The 19093-nt window shown below is 45.4% G+C and overlaps 1 protein-coding gene across 3 annotated transcripts in view; it reads right to left on the bottom strand.

Annotated features, from left to right (window-relative positions):
- The window catches only part of TOPAZ1 (testis and ovary specific PAZ domain containing 1), a 73152-nt gene extending 62973 nt beyond the window's left edge, over positions 1-10179 (bottom strand). For all 3 annotated transcript variants that reach the window (XM_038771058.1, XM_038771066.1, XM_038771076.1), the window contains exons 1-2: positions 9873-10179; positions 2916-5382 (exon numbers count right to left, since the gene is read on the bottom strand). In XM_038771058.1, the coding sequence (XP_038626986.1) occupies positions 2916-5382; positions 9873-10158 (2753 nt within the window). In that variant the 5' untranslated portion in view covers positions 10159-10179. The remainder of the gene's footprint in view (positions 1-2915; positions 5383-9872) is intronic.
- Positions 10180-19093: the final 8914 nt, after the last annotated feature.

The raw sequence follows: 19093 nt of genomic DNA, 5'->3' as shown, positions 1-19093 counted from the left end.
ACAGTGCTTGGCAAATAGTAAGCACTTAAATACCATAAGTATTATTATTTGAGCTATTTAAGTATATGATATTTAAGTATGGTAAAATGTTTAAGTTTGAAAAAAGAAGAGAACCCAACCCTTCTAGTTCCCATTGATTCATAACATAATAATAATAATGATGGCGTTTATTAAGCGCTTACTATGTGCAAAGCACTGTTCTAAGTGCTTAAACTCCTAGGACCCCCACATTCCCCATTTTCCGCCCAGATGATTTTGCCATCTACTTTACTGCCTAAACTGAAATGCCCCCAAAATCTCACTATTCCTCTCCATCTTTTCTTAATGGTACCTGCTAAGCACTTACTCTGTGCTGTGCACTGTATTTATCAGTGGGGTAGATACAAAATAATCAGGTTGGATACTCCCACATGGGGCTCAGTCTAAAACAGCAGAAGAATTTAACCCCATTTTACAGATGAGGTACTTGACGTGCAGAGAAGTTAAGTACTTGTCCAAGGTCACACAGCAAATGGCAGAGCTGGGATTAGAATCCAGGTCCTCTGACTCCAGGCCTGAGCTCTTTTCACGAGGCCACATTGATTCTTATGCCTCCACCCCCGCTCTCACCATTCCTAGTTATCTTGCACCTGCTTTCAAAATCAGTCCCCTTCTATTCTTAATCAACACTCACTCCCTCAGGGAGCTCATCCACCCCCACGACTTCAACTACCATCTCTAGGTGGATGACTCCCAAAATCTACTTGATTAGGCCCAACTTCTCTCCTTCTTTGCAATCTCACATTTCCTCCTGCCTCCAGGACATCTCCACAAAGATGTCTCACCGACAGCTCAAGCTCAACTTATTTCAAAACAGTGTTCCTCTTTTCCCTCCTAAACTTTCTCATCGCCGTTGATACCACCACCAACCTCCCGTTCTCAAAAGCCCACAAACGTGGCATCATCCTTGACTCCACTCTCTTTTTCAACCCCCATATTTGGTCGGTCACCAAATCCTGTTGGTTCAACCTTCACATCATCTCCAGAATCCTTCCCTTCCTCTCCATCCAAGCTGCCACCACATTGATCCAAGCACTTATCACAGGCCGACTCGACTACTGGATCCAACTCCTCATTGATCTCCCTGCCTTCAGTCTCTCCCATCTTCAGTCCATACCTCACTCTCCTGCCTGGACCATTTTTCTAAAATAAACTTTTGTGCACATCTCCCCATCCCTCAAAATTCTCCAATGGTTGCCAAATTACTGTCTGCATTAAGCAGAAATTTCTGATTATCCACTTCCTTTTTAATGACAATCTCCTTATTGTGCTTCACTTTAGCCATCAATCTCTTGCTCACACCTTCCCTCCCTCCTAACTGCCCACCCCCATCCTCTTTCATATCCAGAAGACCACTACCCTCTCCATCTTCAAAGTCTATCTGAACTCGTATCTCCTTCAGGAGGCCTTCTGACTAACCTCTCATCTCCCAACCCAACTCCCCCTTGTGCAATGCCCCTTCAACAATTTCACATCACTGCACTTAAGTCCTCATTTCTTACACACATCCCCTCCCCTTAACAACACTTACGAATGTATCTTAAAATTCTGCTGCTTTCCTCTACGTGTAATTTATTTTAGTGGGTTTCCCCTACTAGACTGTAAAATCCTTAAGGGAAGGGATCATGTCTACCAACTATATTGTACTCTCCCAAATGCTTGCAGTGCTCTGCACAGAGTAAGCACTCGGTTAATATTATTGATTGATTTGGTACTTTCCCAGAATGCAATATTGTGTTTAAAAAGTTCATATACATGCATGTTAAAATTTACATTTTAGTAAATAATAAAGATATCTGAATCATTAGAACTGGCAACGATGTTTTGAAATGAATGGATACAATCCTGATGGATCAGCTAAATCTGCAGACTAATTTTCCAGAGATTTCAGAATCTCTAATTTGCAAACTTGCATACAATTCCCTACAACTTTCCAAAAACATCAATTCAATTAGGGCTTATCCAATACCCTACCAAAAGGTTTAAGAGATCGACAAATGCTCCTGCCAACTTCCCCACTGTCAGACTTCTGTTTCTGGAGGAGGCCTGGCCAGAAAGGAAATGAAAGAAGCAGAAGGTGAGCAGAGGGTAGCAATGAATCTGTGGAAAGGTGAAAAGGAAAGAACTGTAGGGGTGGGATTTCCATGGGGGAAAATCAGAGTGGCTGCTTCAAGGCTACTTCTGTCCCTGAGTCAGACCTCTTCAGACCTGATGAAATTGCGAGAGAGGCTAGAAATGACAACAATGGCTGCCGCAGTGGCAACAGGGAGAAAGGCTAGAGAAACCCCTGCAGACACCACCTTGGGGAGGCTCACTGGGGTATTTCTAGAGCAAGGGTTAGTCCTCAGGCTCCAGTTCCGCCAGGAAAAGATATGAAAACTAAGGTTTATGAATTCCATTCCTGGCTCGGCTGTTGATTCACTGTAATTGGTGGAGTCACTGTACCTGCTTTCCATTCTGTGAAATGAAATTACACTCTCCCCACCTAACAAGAGCCCATGAGAACTGATTGTCTACAAAACTCCTTAACAATATCATAATTTTCACCTATGTAGGCCAATAAAGATAGCTGCTTAAAAAAAATCCTAAGAGAAAACCTGAATCGAAATCCCTCTTAGATACTCCTTAATATACAGCTTAAACTTAGTTTATCAAAATCATTCTCCAAGCAATGCTTCAGAAGAGGAGCCTTTTTTTTTTAGTTTTGCAATATTTCTGGTATTAAGACCTGACTGTTGCCCCCAGCACAATATGCAAATACACCTAACTTTTTCTACTGTCAAAAAGGAGCCAAAGAACCAAAAACTTTTGAAATTGATATGATATAGGAATCAAAGACATTGTTTGACCTATTTTTCTCAGGAATTTTCATATACCTTGTTTCTGTAACCCGGTGTTCTTCAGACATATTTAAATTCTGGGGATCTTCAGAAATATCATCTGAAGTCAATGGAAGTTCATCTTCACTGAGGCCTCCAAATAGATCAGGGTCATCCTGAATTACATCAATCACAAGGACATCCTCTTCATAAGCTTGACGGATATCTGGAAACTCAACTTTAATTTTTTCAATGCGCTTGTATGACTTTTTCCCAACTCTATCTTCCTCAGATGAATGATAAGAATCAAGTACATAAGGTGCACTAGAAGAATCAGGTGCATCATTTCCCTTGCTACAATCGGCATCAAAAGCAAGTGGGATACTTTCACAGTTGCCAGTTTTTGCTTCTCCCCCGGGGCAAGCAAATAGAGATTTCTGGTAGGATGGTTTGAAATCAGTCTGCTTTGGCAGACCCTGCAAATTAGTTCTTGCAGGGTTCTTGCCGCATATTTGGTTATTACTATCCTGCACAAGAGTTACTCTGGTCGGAATATTGATAGACTCTTGATTTGAACTTAACAGGGACGTGCTTTCCTTTTTTCTGGCCTGGGGCATTTCCACAGCAAGAAAATTGTCAAGAAGTTCTAGGGGACTACATGTTTCCCTCTTCTGTGATTTAACATTCATCGCACTTCTGGGTTCCATTTTATTTTTGAGAAAGGGAATTTTGAAATTTGACAATCGCCCTGCATTTGATGTTTTCATTAAGTCTGGAACTGTAAGTGTCTGTTTAGCAGATGTTTTCTGATTGATCATTTGGTTTTCACTGTTATTTATACACAGTTTATCTTGGAAAGCCAGGGAATAGGGGTTATTTGTTTGCACACCTTTGTTTTTAGTACCACATCTTTTTTTATCCACTGTCAAGTTTAGGGTCATTTCCATTAACTGATCATCTTCACTAGCCTGAGAGACTATAACCTGCTCATTTCTACATATATTCTCAGATGAGTCCACATTTTTAGCCCTACTCATCAATAAAGGCATCTTCATATCCATTACTGAGGTTACTGAAGCAATGTCTGGTGTCGCTTTAAATGACGTACAATCCAATTTTACTTTACTTGTGGATTCCTTCTTTGGTTCTGCCATAGAGCGATCAGTTAAAAGGCAACCATTTGCATTATAGTTCTCAAAATTGTCTTGACATAAAGTTTTCTCAGATTCAGACGGTATCTGCACCTGAAAGATGCCACTTTTATGACACCAAACAGAAGTTCTAGCACATGAATTACAAGGCCAAATTCTTTGACCAGTCATTGGTACTGTTCTGCGACAACTTAACTTTAATTCTTCAGTTTCACCTGAAGTGCTCTTTGCAACACGGTGATAATCAGAAAAATCTCTGTGATAATCAAAGGTGTCAAATGGTAGTCTCACCATAGGGAAGGTACAGGGAGGTAAGGGCTTCCTGTTTCTGCCTTCTAGAAGCTTTAAACCACTCTTTTTCTCTTCAGATAATTCAGGAGTTGTTTCCACCACATTTACACAGTGTTTTGTTCTTATTTCTCCCAAACAAGAACTGGTATGATTATTTTTTCCTTCATATTCTTCTGGAGGATTTACATTTTCATATGAATTTGAGAGCGTATTACAGCCCCCCTCTCTCATAACCAACAAATGACTTCCTTTATCCTTTAACTTAGCAATTTTATCTTCGTTGCAAACTACCTTTTGCTTGTGCAACACCAACTCACTGGATCTGTTCACATTTGAAAAATTATTTTCAAAGGCAAGTTTATCTATTTTTTCAGTCCATTTCACCCTTTTCCTGCGCTTTCTTCCAGTATTTCTCTTTGCTTCTTTTGAATGTTTATTCTTTTTCTTGTCAAAGCAGGAATACAATCCACTATTTCTGCCCTGGTACGTTACCTTTCCATATCCTCCATTTCCCTCAATTAACTTAGCTGTACTTGTTTCTGGAATTGCTTCTTCTGTTTGCAAAAGCGGATTACGACGCCTGCTACTTTTCTCCTTAACAGCAACATTTCCTTTCTTGACCTTTATGGCATCTTGTCCTAGGCCCATGTTTCCGAGTCCTATTTTGTAACTAAGGCCATTTCCATCAGGAGCATCCTTATGGAAACCAAAACGACTAGAACCTTGTAATTCACCAACTGGAGAATTCACTTCTGTAGATGGCAAGTGGTTACAAAAATGTTGTGAACGCTCCCTCCACTGTTCTTCAGAATTTTCTGTAATACTGTGAATAGCCTCATTTGCATTTTGTTCGAGAGAAGGGCTTTCTACATATTTCATCTTTGAAAGCCTAAGTCTTCTCTTATTAAAACGGGTCGAGCCTTCATTGTCAGAGGATTGCCTGTAAATCCCGCTTGGAAATCCATTACATTCCCTTATTTGGAGGGAAGCAGCTTCGGTTAACGACACCTTCCTATTACCACCAATCCCTGTCGGTTTGCCATCCTTTTCATTTAAGCCTTCTTTAACTTTTCTTTTTTTCTCTGCCGAGTCAAAGAAAAAGTCAGAAAACTGAGCTTAAAATTGGGACTCATGTAACATTTTTTCCTTAAGCGAAAGGGAGAGTATTAATAAAATGTAATCCATTCTAGAAAACAATTCTGAACTCATTTCAGCTACCCAAAAAGGTAAGCTGCCGGGTTACGGAAGTGAAAGGGGGAAAGGGGTTTGGGAAGTTTGGGATGGTGAAAAGGGCAACTCGGATGCACGGGTTGAGATGGACGATTCGGGATCCATTCATTCATTTATTCATTCATTCAATCGTATTTATTCATTCATTCATTCAATCGTATTTATTGAGCGCTTACTGTGTGCAAAGCACTGTACTAAGCACTTGGGAAGTACAAATCGATTTATCAAGCGCTTACTGCAGCATGGCTTTGTGGAAACAGCATGGGCTTGGGAGTTAGAGGTCGTGGGTTCTAATCCCGGCTCCGCCACTTGTCAGCTGTGTGATTTTGAGCGAGCCACTTCGCTTCTCTGTGCCTCAGTTATCTCATCTGTACAATGGGGATTAAGACTGTGAGCCCCACTTGGGACAACTTTATTACCTTGTATCTACCTCAGCACTTAAAACTGGGCTTGGCACATAGGAGGCGCCTAACAAATACCATTATTATTTCCAAGTGCTTAGTATAGTGCTCTGCACACAGTAAGCGCTCAATAAATACGATTGAATAAATGACTGTACTAAGCACAGCCTGGCTCAGGGGAAGGAAAGTGCCCGGACTTGGGAGTCAGTGGTCATGGTTTCTAATCCTGGCTCCGCCACTTGTCAGCAGTGTGACTTTGGGCAAGTCACTTCACTTCTCTGGGCCTCTATTCCCTCATCTGTAAAATGGGGATGAAGACTGTGAGCTCGCCTGTGGGACAACCTGATTACCTTGGATCTACCTCAGCACTTAAAATGGGGCTTGGCACATAGTAAGCGCTTAACAAATACCATTATTATTTCCAAGAGCTTAATAATAATAATAATAATAATGGTATTTATTAAGCGCTTACTATGTGCAAAGCACTGTTCTAAGCGCTAGGGAGGTTACAAGACGATCAGGTTGTCCCACAGGGGGCTCACAGTCTTAATCCCCATTTTACAGTTGAGGGAACTGAGGCACAGCTTGGTACAGTGTTCTGCGAACAGTAAGTGCTCACTGTTGGGTAGGGACCGTCTCTCTATAATACTAATAATGATGGCATTGTTTAAGCGCTCACTATGTGCAAAGCACTGTTTTAAGCGCTGGGGGGGGGGATACAAGGTCATCAGGTTGTCCCACGTGGGGCTCACAGTTTTCACCCCCATTTTCCAGATGAGGTAACTAAGGCCCAGAGAAGTTAAGTGACTTGCTGAAAGTCACACAGCTGACAGTTGGGGGATCTGGGATTTGAACCCATGACCTCTGACTCCAAAGCCCGTGCTCTTTCCACTGAGCCACGCCACTCTATATGTTGCCGACTTGTTCATTCCTTCAATCGTATTTATTGAGCCCTTACTGTGTGCAGAGCACTGGACTAAGCGCTTGCGCGTGCGCTCAGGCTCCCTCCCAGCGAATGCCCAGTCGTGTGTGTGCATGTGCGCAAGCGCTTAGTCCAGTGCTCTGCACACAGTAAGTGCTCAATAAATATGACTGAATGAATACTATCAATCAATTGTATTTATTGAGTGCTTACTGTGTGTAGAGCACTGGACTAAGCGCTTGGGAAGTACAAGTAGGCAACACATAGAGACAGTCCCTACCCAAGAGTGGGCTCACAGTCTAGAAGGGGGAGACAGAACAAAACCAAACATATTAACAAAATAAAATAAATAGAATAGATATGTACAAGCAAAATAAATAAATAAATAAATAGAGTAATAAATATGCACAAACATATATACATATATACAGGTGCTGTGGGGAAGGGAAGGAGGTAAGAGGGGGGGATGGAGAGGGGGATGAGGGGGAGAGGAAGGAAGGGGCTCAGTCTGCCTACTAGTACTAGGCACTGGGGAGAGGGCCATAGAACACTAATAATAATAATAATAATAATGGCATTTATTAAGTGCTTACTACATGCAAAGCACTGTTCTAAGCTCTGGGTTGGTTACAAGGTGATCAGGTTGTCCCTCGTGGGGCACATAATCTTAATCCCCATTTTACAGATGAGGTAACCAAGGCACAGAGAAGTGAAGTGCCTTGCCCAAGGTCACACAGCTGACAATTGGCGGAGTCAGGATTTGAACCCATGACTTCTGACTCCAAAGCCTGTGCCCTTTCCTACTGAGTCACGCTGCTTCTCTAAACGGATGCCCAGCCACAGGGTTGGGGATGGGTGTGCGCCCACTGTTGGGTAGGGACTGTCTCTATATGTTGCCTTCCTCTCCCCTTCATCACCCTCTCCATCCCCCCCCATCTTACCTCCTTCCCTTCCCCACAGCACCTGCATATATGTTTGTACATATTTATTACTCTATTTATTTATTTTACTTGTACATATCTATTCTATTTATTTTATTTTGTTAGTATGTTTGGTTTTGTTCTCTGTCTCCCCCTTTTAGACTGTGAGCCCACTGTTGGGTAGGGACTGTCTCTATATGTTGCCAACTTGTAATAATAATGACGGCATTTTTTATTAAGCGCTTACTATGTGCAAAGCACTGTTCTAAGCGCTGGGGAGGTTACAAGGTGATCAGGTTGTCCCACAGGGGGCTCACATGATTAATTCCCATTTTACAGTTGAGGTAACTGAGGCCAGAGAAGTGAAGTGACCTGCCCAAAGTCACACAGCTGACAATGGGCGGAGCCGGGATTTGAACCCATGACCTCTGACTCCAAAGCCCGGGCTCTTTCATCATCATCAATAGTATTTATTGAGCGCTTACTGTGTGCAGAGCACTGTACTAAGCGCTTGGGAAGTACAAGTTGGCAACATATAGAGCCAGCGCCTACCCAACAGTGGGCTCACAGTCTAAAAGGGGGAGACTCCACTGAGCCATGCTTAGTCCAGTGCACTGCACACAGTAAGCACTCAATAAATACGATCGATTGATTATTGATTGATTGATTGTTGGGCCGGAATCATTTCTTACTGGGTTTCCGGGCCTGCGTCGAGCGCTTCTCCTCCTCCTCCTCCTCACTCATCAATCGTATTTATTGAGCGCTTACTGTGTACAGAGCACTGTACTAAGCGCTTGGGAAGTACAAGTTGGCAACATACAGAGACCGTCCCTACCCAACAGTGGGCTCACAGTCTAAAAGGGGGAGACTCCACTGAGCCACGCTTACTACAGTGCACTGCACACAGTAAGCGCTCAATAAATACGATTGATTGATCGATTGATTGATTGATTGTTGGGCCGGAATCATTTCTTACTGGGTTTCCAGGCCTGCGTCGAGCGCTCCTCCTCCTCCTCCTCCTCACTCATCAATCGTATTTATTGAGCGCTTACTGTGTACAGAGCACTGTACTAAGCGCTTGGGAAGTACAAGTTGGCAACATATAGAGACAGCCCCTACCCAACAGTGGGCTCACAGTCTAAAAGGGGGAGACTCCACTGAGCCACGCTTAGTACAGTGCACTGCACACAGTAAGCGCTCAATAAATACGATTGATTGATTGATTGACTGATTGTTGGGCCAGAATCATTTCTTACTGGGTTTCCGGGCCTGCGTCGAGCGCTTCTCCTCCTCCTCACTCATCAATCGTATTTATTGAGCACTTACTGTGTGCAGAGCACTGTACTAAGCGCTTGGGAAGTACAAGTTGGCAACATATGGAGCCAGTCCCTACCCAACAGTGGGCTCACAGTCTGAAAGAGGGAGACTCCACTGAGCCACGCTTAGTCCAGTGCACTGCACACAGTAAGCGCTCAATAAATACAACTGATTGATTGATTGATTCACTGTTGGGCTGGAATCATTTCTTACTGGGTTTCCAGGCCTGCGTCGAGCACTTCTCCTCCTCCTTCTCCTCACTCATCAATCGTATTTATTGAGCGCTTACTGTGTGCAGAGCACTGTACTAAGCGCTTGGGAAGTACAAGTTGGCAACATATAGAGACGGTCCCTACCCAACAGTGGGCTCACAGTCTGAAAGGGGGAGACTCCACTGAGCCACGCTTAGTACAGTGCACACAGTAAGCGCTCAATAAATACGATTGATTGATTAATCAATCAATCAATCGATTAATTAATCAATCAATACATGACCTGTATATATGTTTGTACATATTTATTACTCTATTTATTTATCTATTTATTTTACTTGTACATATCTATTCTATTTATTTTATTTTGTTAGTATGTTTGGTTTTGTTCTCTGTCTCCCCCTTCTAGACTGTGAGCCCACTGTTGGGTAGGGACTGTCTCTAGACGTTGCCAATTTGTACTTCCCAAGCGCTTAGTACAGTGCTCTGCACATAGTAAGCGCTCAATAAATACGATTGATGATGATGATTGATTGATTGATTGATTGTTGGGCCGGAATCATTTCTTACTGGGTTTCCGGGCCCGCGTCGAGCGCTTCTCCTCCTCCTCACTCGACGCCTCTTTCTCGTCTCCGCTAAAAGGGTCCAAAGCCGCTGGGCCGGGCCGGGCGTGGGGCCCCCATGGCGGGGTGACCGCTCGCCCCTTGTCCCCTGAGGGTGAAGGTAATGGCGGGCAGGCCCGGCCCTTTCGCCGCCTCTTCCTCCTCGGCTGCTCGAAGACTCCATGGTCGGGGCTCGTTCGAGGCTCCTTCGGTCCCAACCGGGGGCCGACGGTGCGGGACCGTAACCTCGGCATCACCGGGGCGCCGGCCCTCGTCCTCAACAAAATGGCGGCGCTTGTCTCCTCACGCCCGCCTTGGCTGAAGGGCGGCCATCTTGCCTCAGGCTTCACCCGCTCGGCTAGGCCGCACAAGCCCTCTTCGCGAGGGCGCGAAGAGCCGGAAGTGACGTCACGGTGCGGGCCGACGCCGTCCTCCTCACCGGCTGCTCCCCTCAGCGGGCCCCTGCGCCATTTTCCCTTCAATGCCATCCGTCCTGCCCTTTCTACGTGTCAGTCGCTGTCCTAAGCGCTGGTGTAGATTCACCCATCGTGGCTCCGTGGAAAAGAGTATGGCCTTTGGAGTCGGAGGTCATGGGTTCAAATCCCCACCCCGCCAACTGTCAGCTGTGTGACTTTGGGCTTCTCTGGGCCTCAGTTACCTCATCTGTAAAATGGGGATGAAGACTGTGAGCCCCTCCCCGTGGGGCAACCTGATCACCTCATAACCTCCCCAGCGCTTAGAACGGTGTTTTGCACATCGTTAAGTGCTTAATAAAGGCCATCGTTATTATTATTATTATTCCTCCTCAAATGCTATTCGTCAAGTCCTTCCTACGTGTCAGTTGCTGTCCTAAGCGCTGGTGTAGATTCACCCATCGTGGCTCCGTGGAAAAGAGTATGGCCTTTGGAGTCGGAGGTCATGGGTTCAAATCCCCACCCCGCCACCTGTCAGCTGTGTGACTTTGGGCTTCTCTGGGCCTCAGTTACCTCATCTGTAAAATGGGGATGAAGACTGTGAGCCCCTCCCCGTGGGGCAACCTGATCACCGCATAACCTCCCCAGCGCTTAGAACAGTGCTTTGCACATAGTAAGCGCTTAATAAAGGCCATTGTTATTATTATTATTATTCCTCCTCAAATGCTATTCGTCAAGCCCTTCCTACATGTCAGTCGCTGTCCTAAGCGCTGGTGTAGATTCACCCATCGTGGGTCCGTGGAAAAGAGTATGGCCTTTGGAGTCGGAGGTCATGGGTTCAAATCCCCACCCCGCTAACTGTCAGCTGTGTGACTTTGGGCTTCTCTGGGCCTTAGTTACCTCATCTGTAAAATGGGGATGAAGACTGTGAGCCCCCCCCCCGCCCCCGTGAGGCAACCTGATCACCTCATAACCTCCCCAGTGCTTAGAACAGTGCTTTGCACATAGTAAGCGCTTAATAAAGGCCATCGTTATTATTATTCCTCCTCCTCAAATGCTATTCGTCAAGTCCTTCCTACGAGTCAGTCGCTGTCCTAAGCGCTGGTGTAGATTCACCCATCGTGGGCCAGTGGAAAAGAGTATGGTCTTTGGAGTCGGAGGTCATGGGTTCAAATCCCCACCCCGCCAACTGTCAGCTGTGTGACTTTGGGCTTCTCTGGGCCTCAGTTACCTCATCTGTAAAATGGGGATGAAGACTGTGAGCCCCTCCCCGTGGGGCAACCTGATCACCTCATAACCTCCCCGGCGCTTAGAATAGTGCTTTGCACATTGTAAGCGCTTAATAAATGCCATTGTTATTATTATTCCTCCTTAAATGCTATTCGTCAAGTCCTTCGTACGTGTCAGTCGCTGTCCTAAGCGCTGGTGTAGACTCGTCCATCGTGGCTCCGTGGAAAGAGCCCGGGCTTTGGAGTCAGTGGTCATGGGTTCAAATCCCAACCCCGCCAACTGTCAGCTGTGTGAATTTGGGCAAGTCACTTCGCTTCTCTGGCCCTCAGTTCCCTCATCTGTAAAATGGGGATGAAGACTGTGAGCCCCTCGCCCCTCCGTGGGGCAACCTGATCACCTCGTAAACTCCCCAGCAATTAGAACGGTGCTTAGCACATAGTAAGCGCTTAATAAAGGCTATTATTATTATTATTATTGTTATTATTCCTCCTCAAATGCTATTCGTCAAGTCCTTCCTACGTGTCAGTCGCTGTCCTAAGCGCCGGTGTAGATTCACCCATCGTGGCTCCGTGGAAAAGAGTATGGCCTTTGGAGTCAGAGGTCATGGGTTCAAATCCCCACCCCGCCAACTGTCAGCTGTGTGACTTTGGGCAAGTCACTTCAATTCAATGGGCCTCAGTTCCCTCACCTGTAAAATGGGAATGAAGACTGTGAGCCCCCCGTGGGGCAACCTGATCACCTCGTACCCTCCCCAGCACATAGAACGGTGCTTTGCACATAGTAAGCGCTTAATAAATGCCATTATTATTATTATTATTCCGCCTTAAATGCTATTTGTCAAGTCCTTCCTACGTGTCAGTCGCTGTCCTAAGTGCTGGTGTAGATTCACCCATCGTGGGTCAGTGGAAAAGAGTATGGCCTTAAACGGAAATGAAGACTGTGAGCCCCCCGTGGGGCAACCTGATCACCTCGTAACCTCCCCAGCGCTTAGAACAGTGCTTTGCACATCGTAAGCACTTAATAAAGGCCATCATCATCGTTATTATTATTCCTCCTCAAATGCTATTCGTCAAGTCCTTCCTACGAGTCAGTCGCTGTCCTAAGCGCTGGTGTAGATTCACCCATCGTGGGTCAATGGAAAAGAGTATGGCTTTTGGAGTCAGAGGTCATGGGTTCAAATCCCAACCCCGCCAATTGTCAGCTGTGTGACTTTGGGCAAGTCACTTCGCTTCTCTGGCCCTCAGTTCCCTCATCTGTAAAATGGGGATGAAAACTGTGAGCCCCCGCCCCCCCCGCGGCAACCTAATCACCTCATAACCTCCCCAGCGCTTAGAACAGTGCTTTGCACATAGTAAGCGCTTAATAAATGCCATTATTATTATTACTATTCCGCCTTAAATGCTATTTGTCAAGTCCTTCCTACGTGTCAGTCGCTTTCCTAAGCGCTGGTGTAGACTCATCCATCGTGGCTCCGTGGAAAGAGCCCGGGCTTTGGAGTCAGTGGTCATGGGTTCAAATCCCAACCCCGCCAAATGTCAGCTGTGTGACTTTGGGCAAGTCACTTCGCTTTTCTGGGCCTCAGTTCCCTCATCTGTAAAATGGGGATGAAGACTGTGAGCTCCCCCGTGGGGCAACCTGATCACCTCGTACCCTCCCCAGCACATAGAACGATGCTTTGCACATAGTAAGCGCTTAATAAAGGCCATCATTATTATTATTATTATTCCTCCTCAAATGCTATTCGTCAAGTCCTTCCCACGTGTCAGTCGCTGTCCTAAGTGCTGGTGTAGATTCACCCTTCGTGGGTCAGTGGAAAAGAGTATGGCCTTAAATGGAAATGAAGACTGTGAGCACCACCACCCCCCGCGCCCCCCGTGGGGCAACCTGATCACCTCGTATCCTCCCCAGCGCTTAGAACGGTGCTTTGCACATCGTAAGCGCTTAATAAAGGCCATTATTATTATTATTATTATTATTCCTCCTCAAATGCTATTCAAGTCCTTCCTACGTGTCAGTCGCTGTCCTAAGCGCTGGTGTAGATTCACCCATAGTGGGTCAGTGGAAAAGAGTATGGCCTTTGGAGTCAGAGGTCATGGGTTCAAATCCCCACCCCGCCAATTGTCAGCTGTGTGACTTTGGGCAAGTCACTTCGCTTCTCTGGGCCTCGTTCCCTCATCTGTAAAATGGGGATGAAGACTGTGAGCCCCCCGTGGGGCAACCTGATCACCTCGTAACCTCCCCAGTGCTTAGAACAGTGCTTTGCACATAGTAAGTGCTTAAAAAATGCCATCATTATTATTATTATTCCTCCTTAAATGCTATTCATCAAGTCCCTCCTACATGTCAGTCACTGTACTAAGCGCTAGTGCAGAGTCACCATTCATTCAATCTTATATATTGAGCGCTTACTGTGTGCAGAGCACTGTACTAAGTTATTGGAAAGTACAATTCATTCATTCAATTGTATTGAACGCTTACAGTGTGCAGAACACTGTACTAAGCGCTTGGAAAGTACAATTCATTCATTTAATCATATTGAGTGCTTTCTGTGTGCAGAGCACTGTACTAAGCGCTTGGAAAGTACAATTCATTCATTCAATCGTATTGATTGAGTGCTTACCGTGTGCAGAGCACTGTACTAAGCATTTGGAAAAGTGGAAAGAGCCCGGATTTAGGAGTCAAAGGTCATGGATTTTAATCCCGGCTCCGCCACTCATCTGCTGTGTGACTTTTTGCAAGTCACTTCACTTCTCTGTGCCTCAGTTACCTCATCTGTAAAATGGGGATGAAGACTGTGAGCCCCATGTGGGGCAACCTGATTGCCTTGTATCTCCCCTAGCACTTAGAACAGTGCTTGGCACATAGTAAGCGTTTAACAAAAGCCATCATTATTATTACAACTCAACAACAGATAGAGACAATTCCTACCCAACAATGGGCTCACGGTCTAGAAGGGGGAGACAGACCACAAAACAAGTAGGCATCAGTATATAAGACTAATCAGGTTGGACACAATCCATGTCCCACATGGGGCTCAACCTCCATTTTATAATCGAGGTAACAGACACAGAAAAATGAAATGACTTGCCCAAGGTCACAAAATAATCACGAGGCAGAACTGGGATTAGAGTTTAGGTCCTTCCAACTCCCAGGCCTGTGCTCTATCCACTAGGCAACTCTGCTACTGGATTGTTGTTGAGGATGATGACGACAACGATAATAATATTTAGTGCTTACGATGTGCCAAGCACTGTACTAAGCGCTGGGGTTAATACAAGATAATCAGGTCTCACAGTCTCAGTTGTTGTTGTAGTCCCAGGGTTCACAACTGTTGTTTTACATTCGGGTTCTCCAACTTCGTCCTCAGGCCTCTGAGAGAATGGGTCCGATTGCCTTTCAAGGTGGCCTGTGGCACAGCTGGAAGAGATGTGTCCAATTGGCCCCAGAGCCTTTCTAGGACAAAGAATTGATTGACGATCCACAATATCCTCTTACCACCCAAGTACGTAATTTCTCAAAAGACTGAAAATGAAACGTTGCTTCTATTTAAAAATGTTCTTATCCTTTTTTTAATGATATTTATTAAATGCTTACTATATGTCAGGCAGTATTCTAAGTGCTGGGGCAGGTACCAGTCAATCAGATCAGATGCAGTCTCTGTTCCACATGGGGCTTGCAGTTTAAGTAGGAGGGAGAACAGGAATAGAATTTCCATTTCGCAGATGAGGAAATGACAGAGAAGGCAAGTGACTTGTCCAAGGCCACCCAGCACAGCAGGGAAGAGGTGGAGTTGGGCCTAGAACCCAAGTCCTCCAATTCCCCGGTGCATGCTCTTTCCACTGGGCCATGCTGCTTCTCTGCCTTAGCTTTCTTATGTACGGTGGCTAGAATATGAAATTAGACACTTTGGTTTAATATATAGGGTATGTAGATGAGTCAAATTTACCTTTTATGGCCAAAATTTGGATTCCTCTGTAAACCAGGATTCAGCACAGTGCTTGACACTTATCAAGCACCTAATAAAATAATAATAATCAATAGCAGTTTGTTTTTGAGGTCTAAGATGGCACACCAAGTAAACAGAGCAATGTTACTAAATGCCAGAGTGGATGTAAAGTAATCAGATTGGTCACAGACTGTGATCCCCATGTGGGATAAGGATTAAGGGGATGGGAGAGCAGGAATCTTGTCCCCTTTTTAAAAATAGGAAAATTGGCCTACTGTGATTCTACTGAGACACTGGGCAAATCACTTAGCCTCCCTGAGCCTGTGACAGAGTCAGAACTTGAACTCAGGTCTCCAAACTTCGTGTCCCAAGCTGTCTGCTCTAGACCATGCTACCTAGCTAAAATAAGCACAAATAATGGGCCTCTCCCATTGCTCATCTGTGGAAAGTACTGAAATTTAGCAAGTGCTAAACAAAAGTTCAAATCACTGTAAACTGGGAAAAAAAACACAAGGACACTGATGCAAACACTGGTTGGCCCACAGGGGACTTACTGTATAAAAAAGAAGTGGGATGAGCAGAAAGATAGCAAAAGAAAAAATACCAGTCAATCAGTAGCATTTGTGGAGTGCTTACTGTGTGCAGAACACTGCACTACACTTGTGAGGGTACAATACAACAGAGTTGGTAGACATGTTCCATATCTACAAGGAGCTTACAGTCTAGAAGGGGAGACAGACATTAAAATGAATTATGGATATGTCCATATGTGCTATGGAGCTGCAGGTGGAGAGACTATCAATCAATCAATCAATCAATCGTATTTATTGAGCGCTTACTATGTGCAGAGCACTGTACTAAGCGCCTGGGAAGTACAAGTTGGCAACATATAGAGACAGTCCCTACCCAACAGTGGGCTCACAGTCTAAAAGTGCTTAAAGGGTACAAATCCAAGTGCACAGGCAATGAAGAAGGGAGAGGGGGTAGGGGAAAAGAGGGCATAGTCAGGGAAGGCTTCTTGGAAGAGATGTGATTTTAGTAGGGCTTTTGAAGGGAGGGGAAAGTGGTGATCTATCATCTATGGAAGGGGAAGGAATTCCAGGCCAGACGAGGAACATGGGGAAGGGTGAGCCAGCAGTGAGATAGAAGAGACCGAGGTACAGTGAGAAGATTTATTAAAATATTTAAAAACACCCCCTCCCCCACCAACCATCATGGGGCCGGAGCTGATGCTATTTATTTATTTTATTTTGTTAGTATGTTTGGTTTTGTTCTCTGTCTCCCCCTTTTAGACTGTGAGCCCACTGTTGGGTAGGGACTGTCTCTATATGTTGCCAATTTGTACTTCCCAAGCGCTTAGTACAGTGCTCTGCACATAGTAAGTGCTCAATAAATACGATTGATGATGATGATGCATCTTGGGAGGAGCTCCCCCTTCTACCTCTTTCCCCCCGAGTCTTTTCTGCTATGCCAGTCTTCTTTCCCTTCCAGGAAATGGGAAGGGGTATCCCTCAGTACCAGAGAATGGACGAGTCATCGGAAGCCCTCCCGATTGTCAAGTCTAATCTGCCCCACTGGTGGTCTGCACTGAGGAAGAAGGGGGATGCTTGAGTGCTGGCAGTCCCAGAGCCAGCAGCAATACCTGGCAAAGTCCCCCAGCGAATACACTCTGCTTGTTGACAGAATGGAGACAGTGGCATCGTACCTACTTTGATTCCCAGTTTGGCCCTTTAGTGTCCATCAGTCATCACTAAGAGGAGGATTTGAATGAAAAAATACACTACTTGTACCATTAACCTAACCCAGAAATGCTGTGCAGTTGACTAGCACTCATAGCGAAACTTTTACGGACCCTCAATGGAGAACTAAGTCAGAGTGGTGCCCTGGGCATTTATCATTACAACTTCAGGGTATTAACATCAACTATCACAACTACTAAGCCTAGATTATGAAAGCAAGTGTCCAAGATTGATTTATAGTTCAAGTAATCACAGTTAAAAAGAAGGGAGTAACATAAGAATCGAACAGGTGACATGTAAGAGAGATACCTGCGCTCTCACAACTTAACTGGACCCTCCAACAGGCACCTGCTGCAAAGTGGGAGGAAGGGTATTAGCATTTCTATGTGGATACAGATCAAGTGCAGGAAAAGAGCGGGCAGTAATTACTTGCCAAGGCACAACCTGGACTAAACTGTAGTCTTCTTCAATTGAGCAGAAATTAAGTGGAGGACTAATTTATATCACCTGGGTAGAAACTGGAAAAAATTATTGAGAACCTCAATTTAGGATGAACTAGCACCACTGCATGGGATTCTAAATAATAATAAAGATAATAATAATGATGGTATTTGTTAAGCGCTTACTATGTGCAAAGCACTGTTCTAAGTGCTGGGGGGAGGATACAAGGTGATCAGGTTGTCCCACGTGGGGCTCACAGTCTTCATCCCCATTTTACAGATGAGGTCACTGAGGCTCAGAGAAGTTAAGTGACTTGCCCAAGGTCACACAGCAGACAGGTGGCAGAGCCAGGATTAGAACTTATGACTTGGTGTCATCCTCGACTCCGCTCTCTCGTTCACCCCTCACATCCAAGCCATCACCAAAACCTGCCGGTCTCAGCTCCGCAACATTGCCAAGATCCACCCTTTCCTCTCCATCCAAACCGGTACCCTGTTCGTTCAAGCTCTCATCCTATCCCGTCTGGACTACTGTATCAGCCTCCTCTCTGATCTCCCATCCTCTTGTCTCTCCCCACTTCAATCCATACTTCACGCCACTGCCCGGACTGTCTTTGTCCAGAAACGCTCTGGACATGTTATTCCCCTCCTCAAAAATCTCCAGTGGCTACCAATCAACCTACGCATCAGGCAGAAACTCCTCACCCTCGGCTTCAAGGCTGTCCATCACGTCGCCCCCTCCTACCTCACCTCCCTTCTCTCCTTCTACAGCCCAGCCTGCACCCTCTGCTCCTCTGCCGCTAATCTCCTCACCGTGCCTCGTTCTCGCCTGTCCCGCCATCGACCCTCGGCCCACGTCCTCCCCTGGGCCTGGAATGCCCTCCCTCTGACCATCCGCCAAGCTAGCTCTCTTCCTCCCTTCAAGGCCCTACTGAGAGCTCACCTCTTCCAGTAGGCCTTCCCAGACTGAGCCCAATCCTTCTTCTCCCCCTCCTCCCCCTCTCTGTCCCCCCACCTTACCTCCTTCCCTTCCCCACAGCACCTGTGTGTATGTATATATGTTTGTACATATCTATTACTCTATTTATTTATTTCACTTGTACAAAGCTATTCTATTTATTTTATTTTGTTAATATGTTCGGTTTTGTTCTCTGTCTCCCCCTTCTAGACTGTGAGCCCACTGTTGGTAGGGACTGTCTCTATATGTTGCCAATTTGTACTTCCCAAATGCTTAGTACAGTGCTCTGCACACAGTAAGCACTCAGTAAATACGATTGATGGATTGACTGATTGACCTCTAACTCCCAAGCCCGGGCTCCTTCCACTGAGCCACACTGCTTCTCATAAATGGAGGTCAGGTAAGTAGACTTTCTTTGCTAGTGGGGGGTACAGATGAACTCTCTATTTACTATATACTGGGG

The sequence above is a fragment of the Tachyglossus aculeatus genome, chromosome 2 (assembly GCF_015852505.1).
Source record: "Tachyglossus aculeatus isolate mTacAcu1 chromosome 2, mTacAcu1.pri, whole genome shotgun sequence".
Classification (NCBI taxonomy): Eukaryota; Metazoa; Chordata; class Mammalia; order Monotremata; family Tachyglossidae; genus Tachyglossus; species Tachyglossus aculeatus.
The sequence above is the reverse complement of the archived record's forward strand: the minus strand, read 5'-3'. Positions and strand labels throughout refer to the sequence as shown.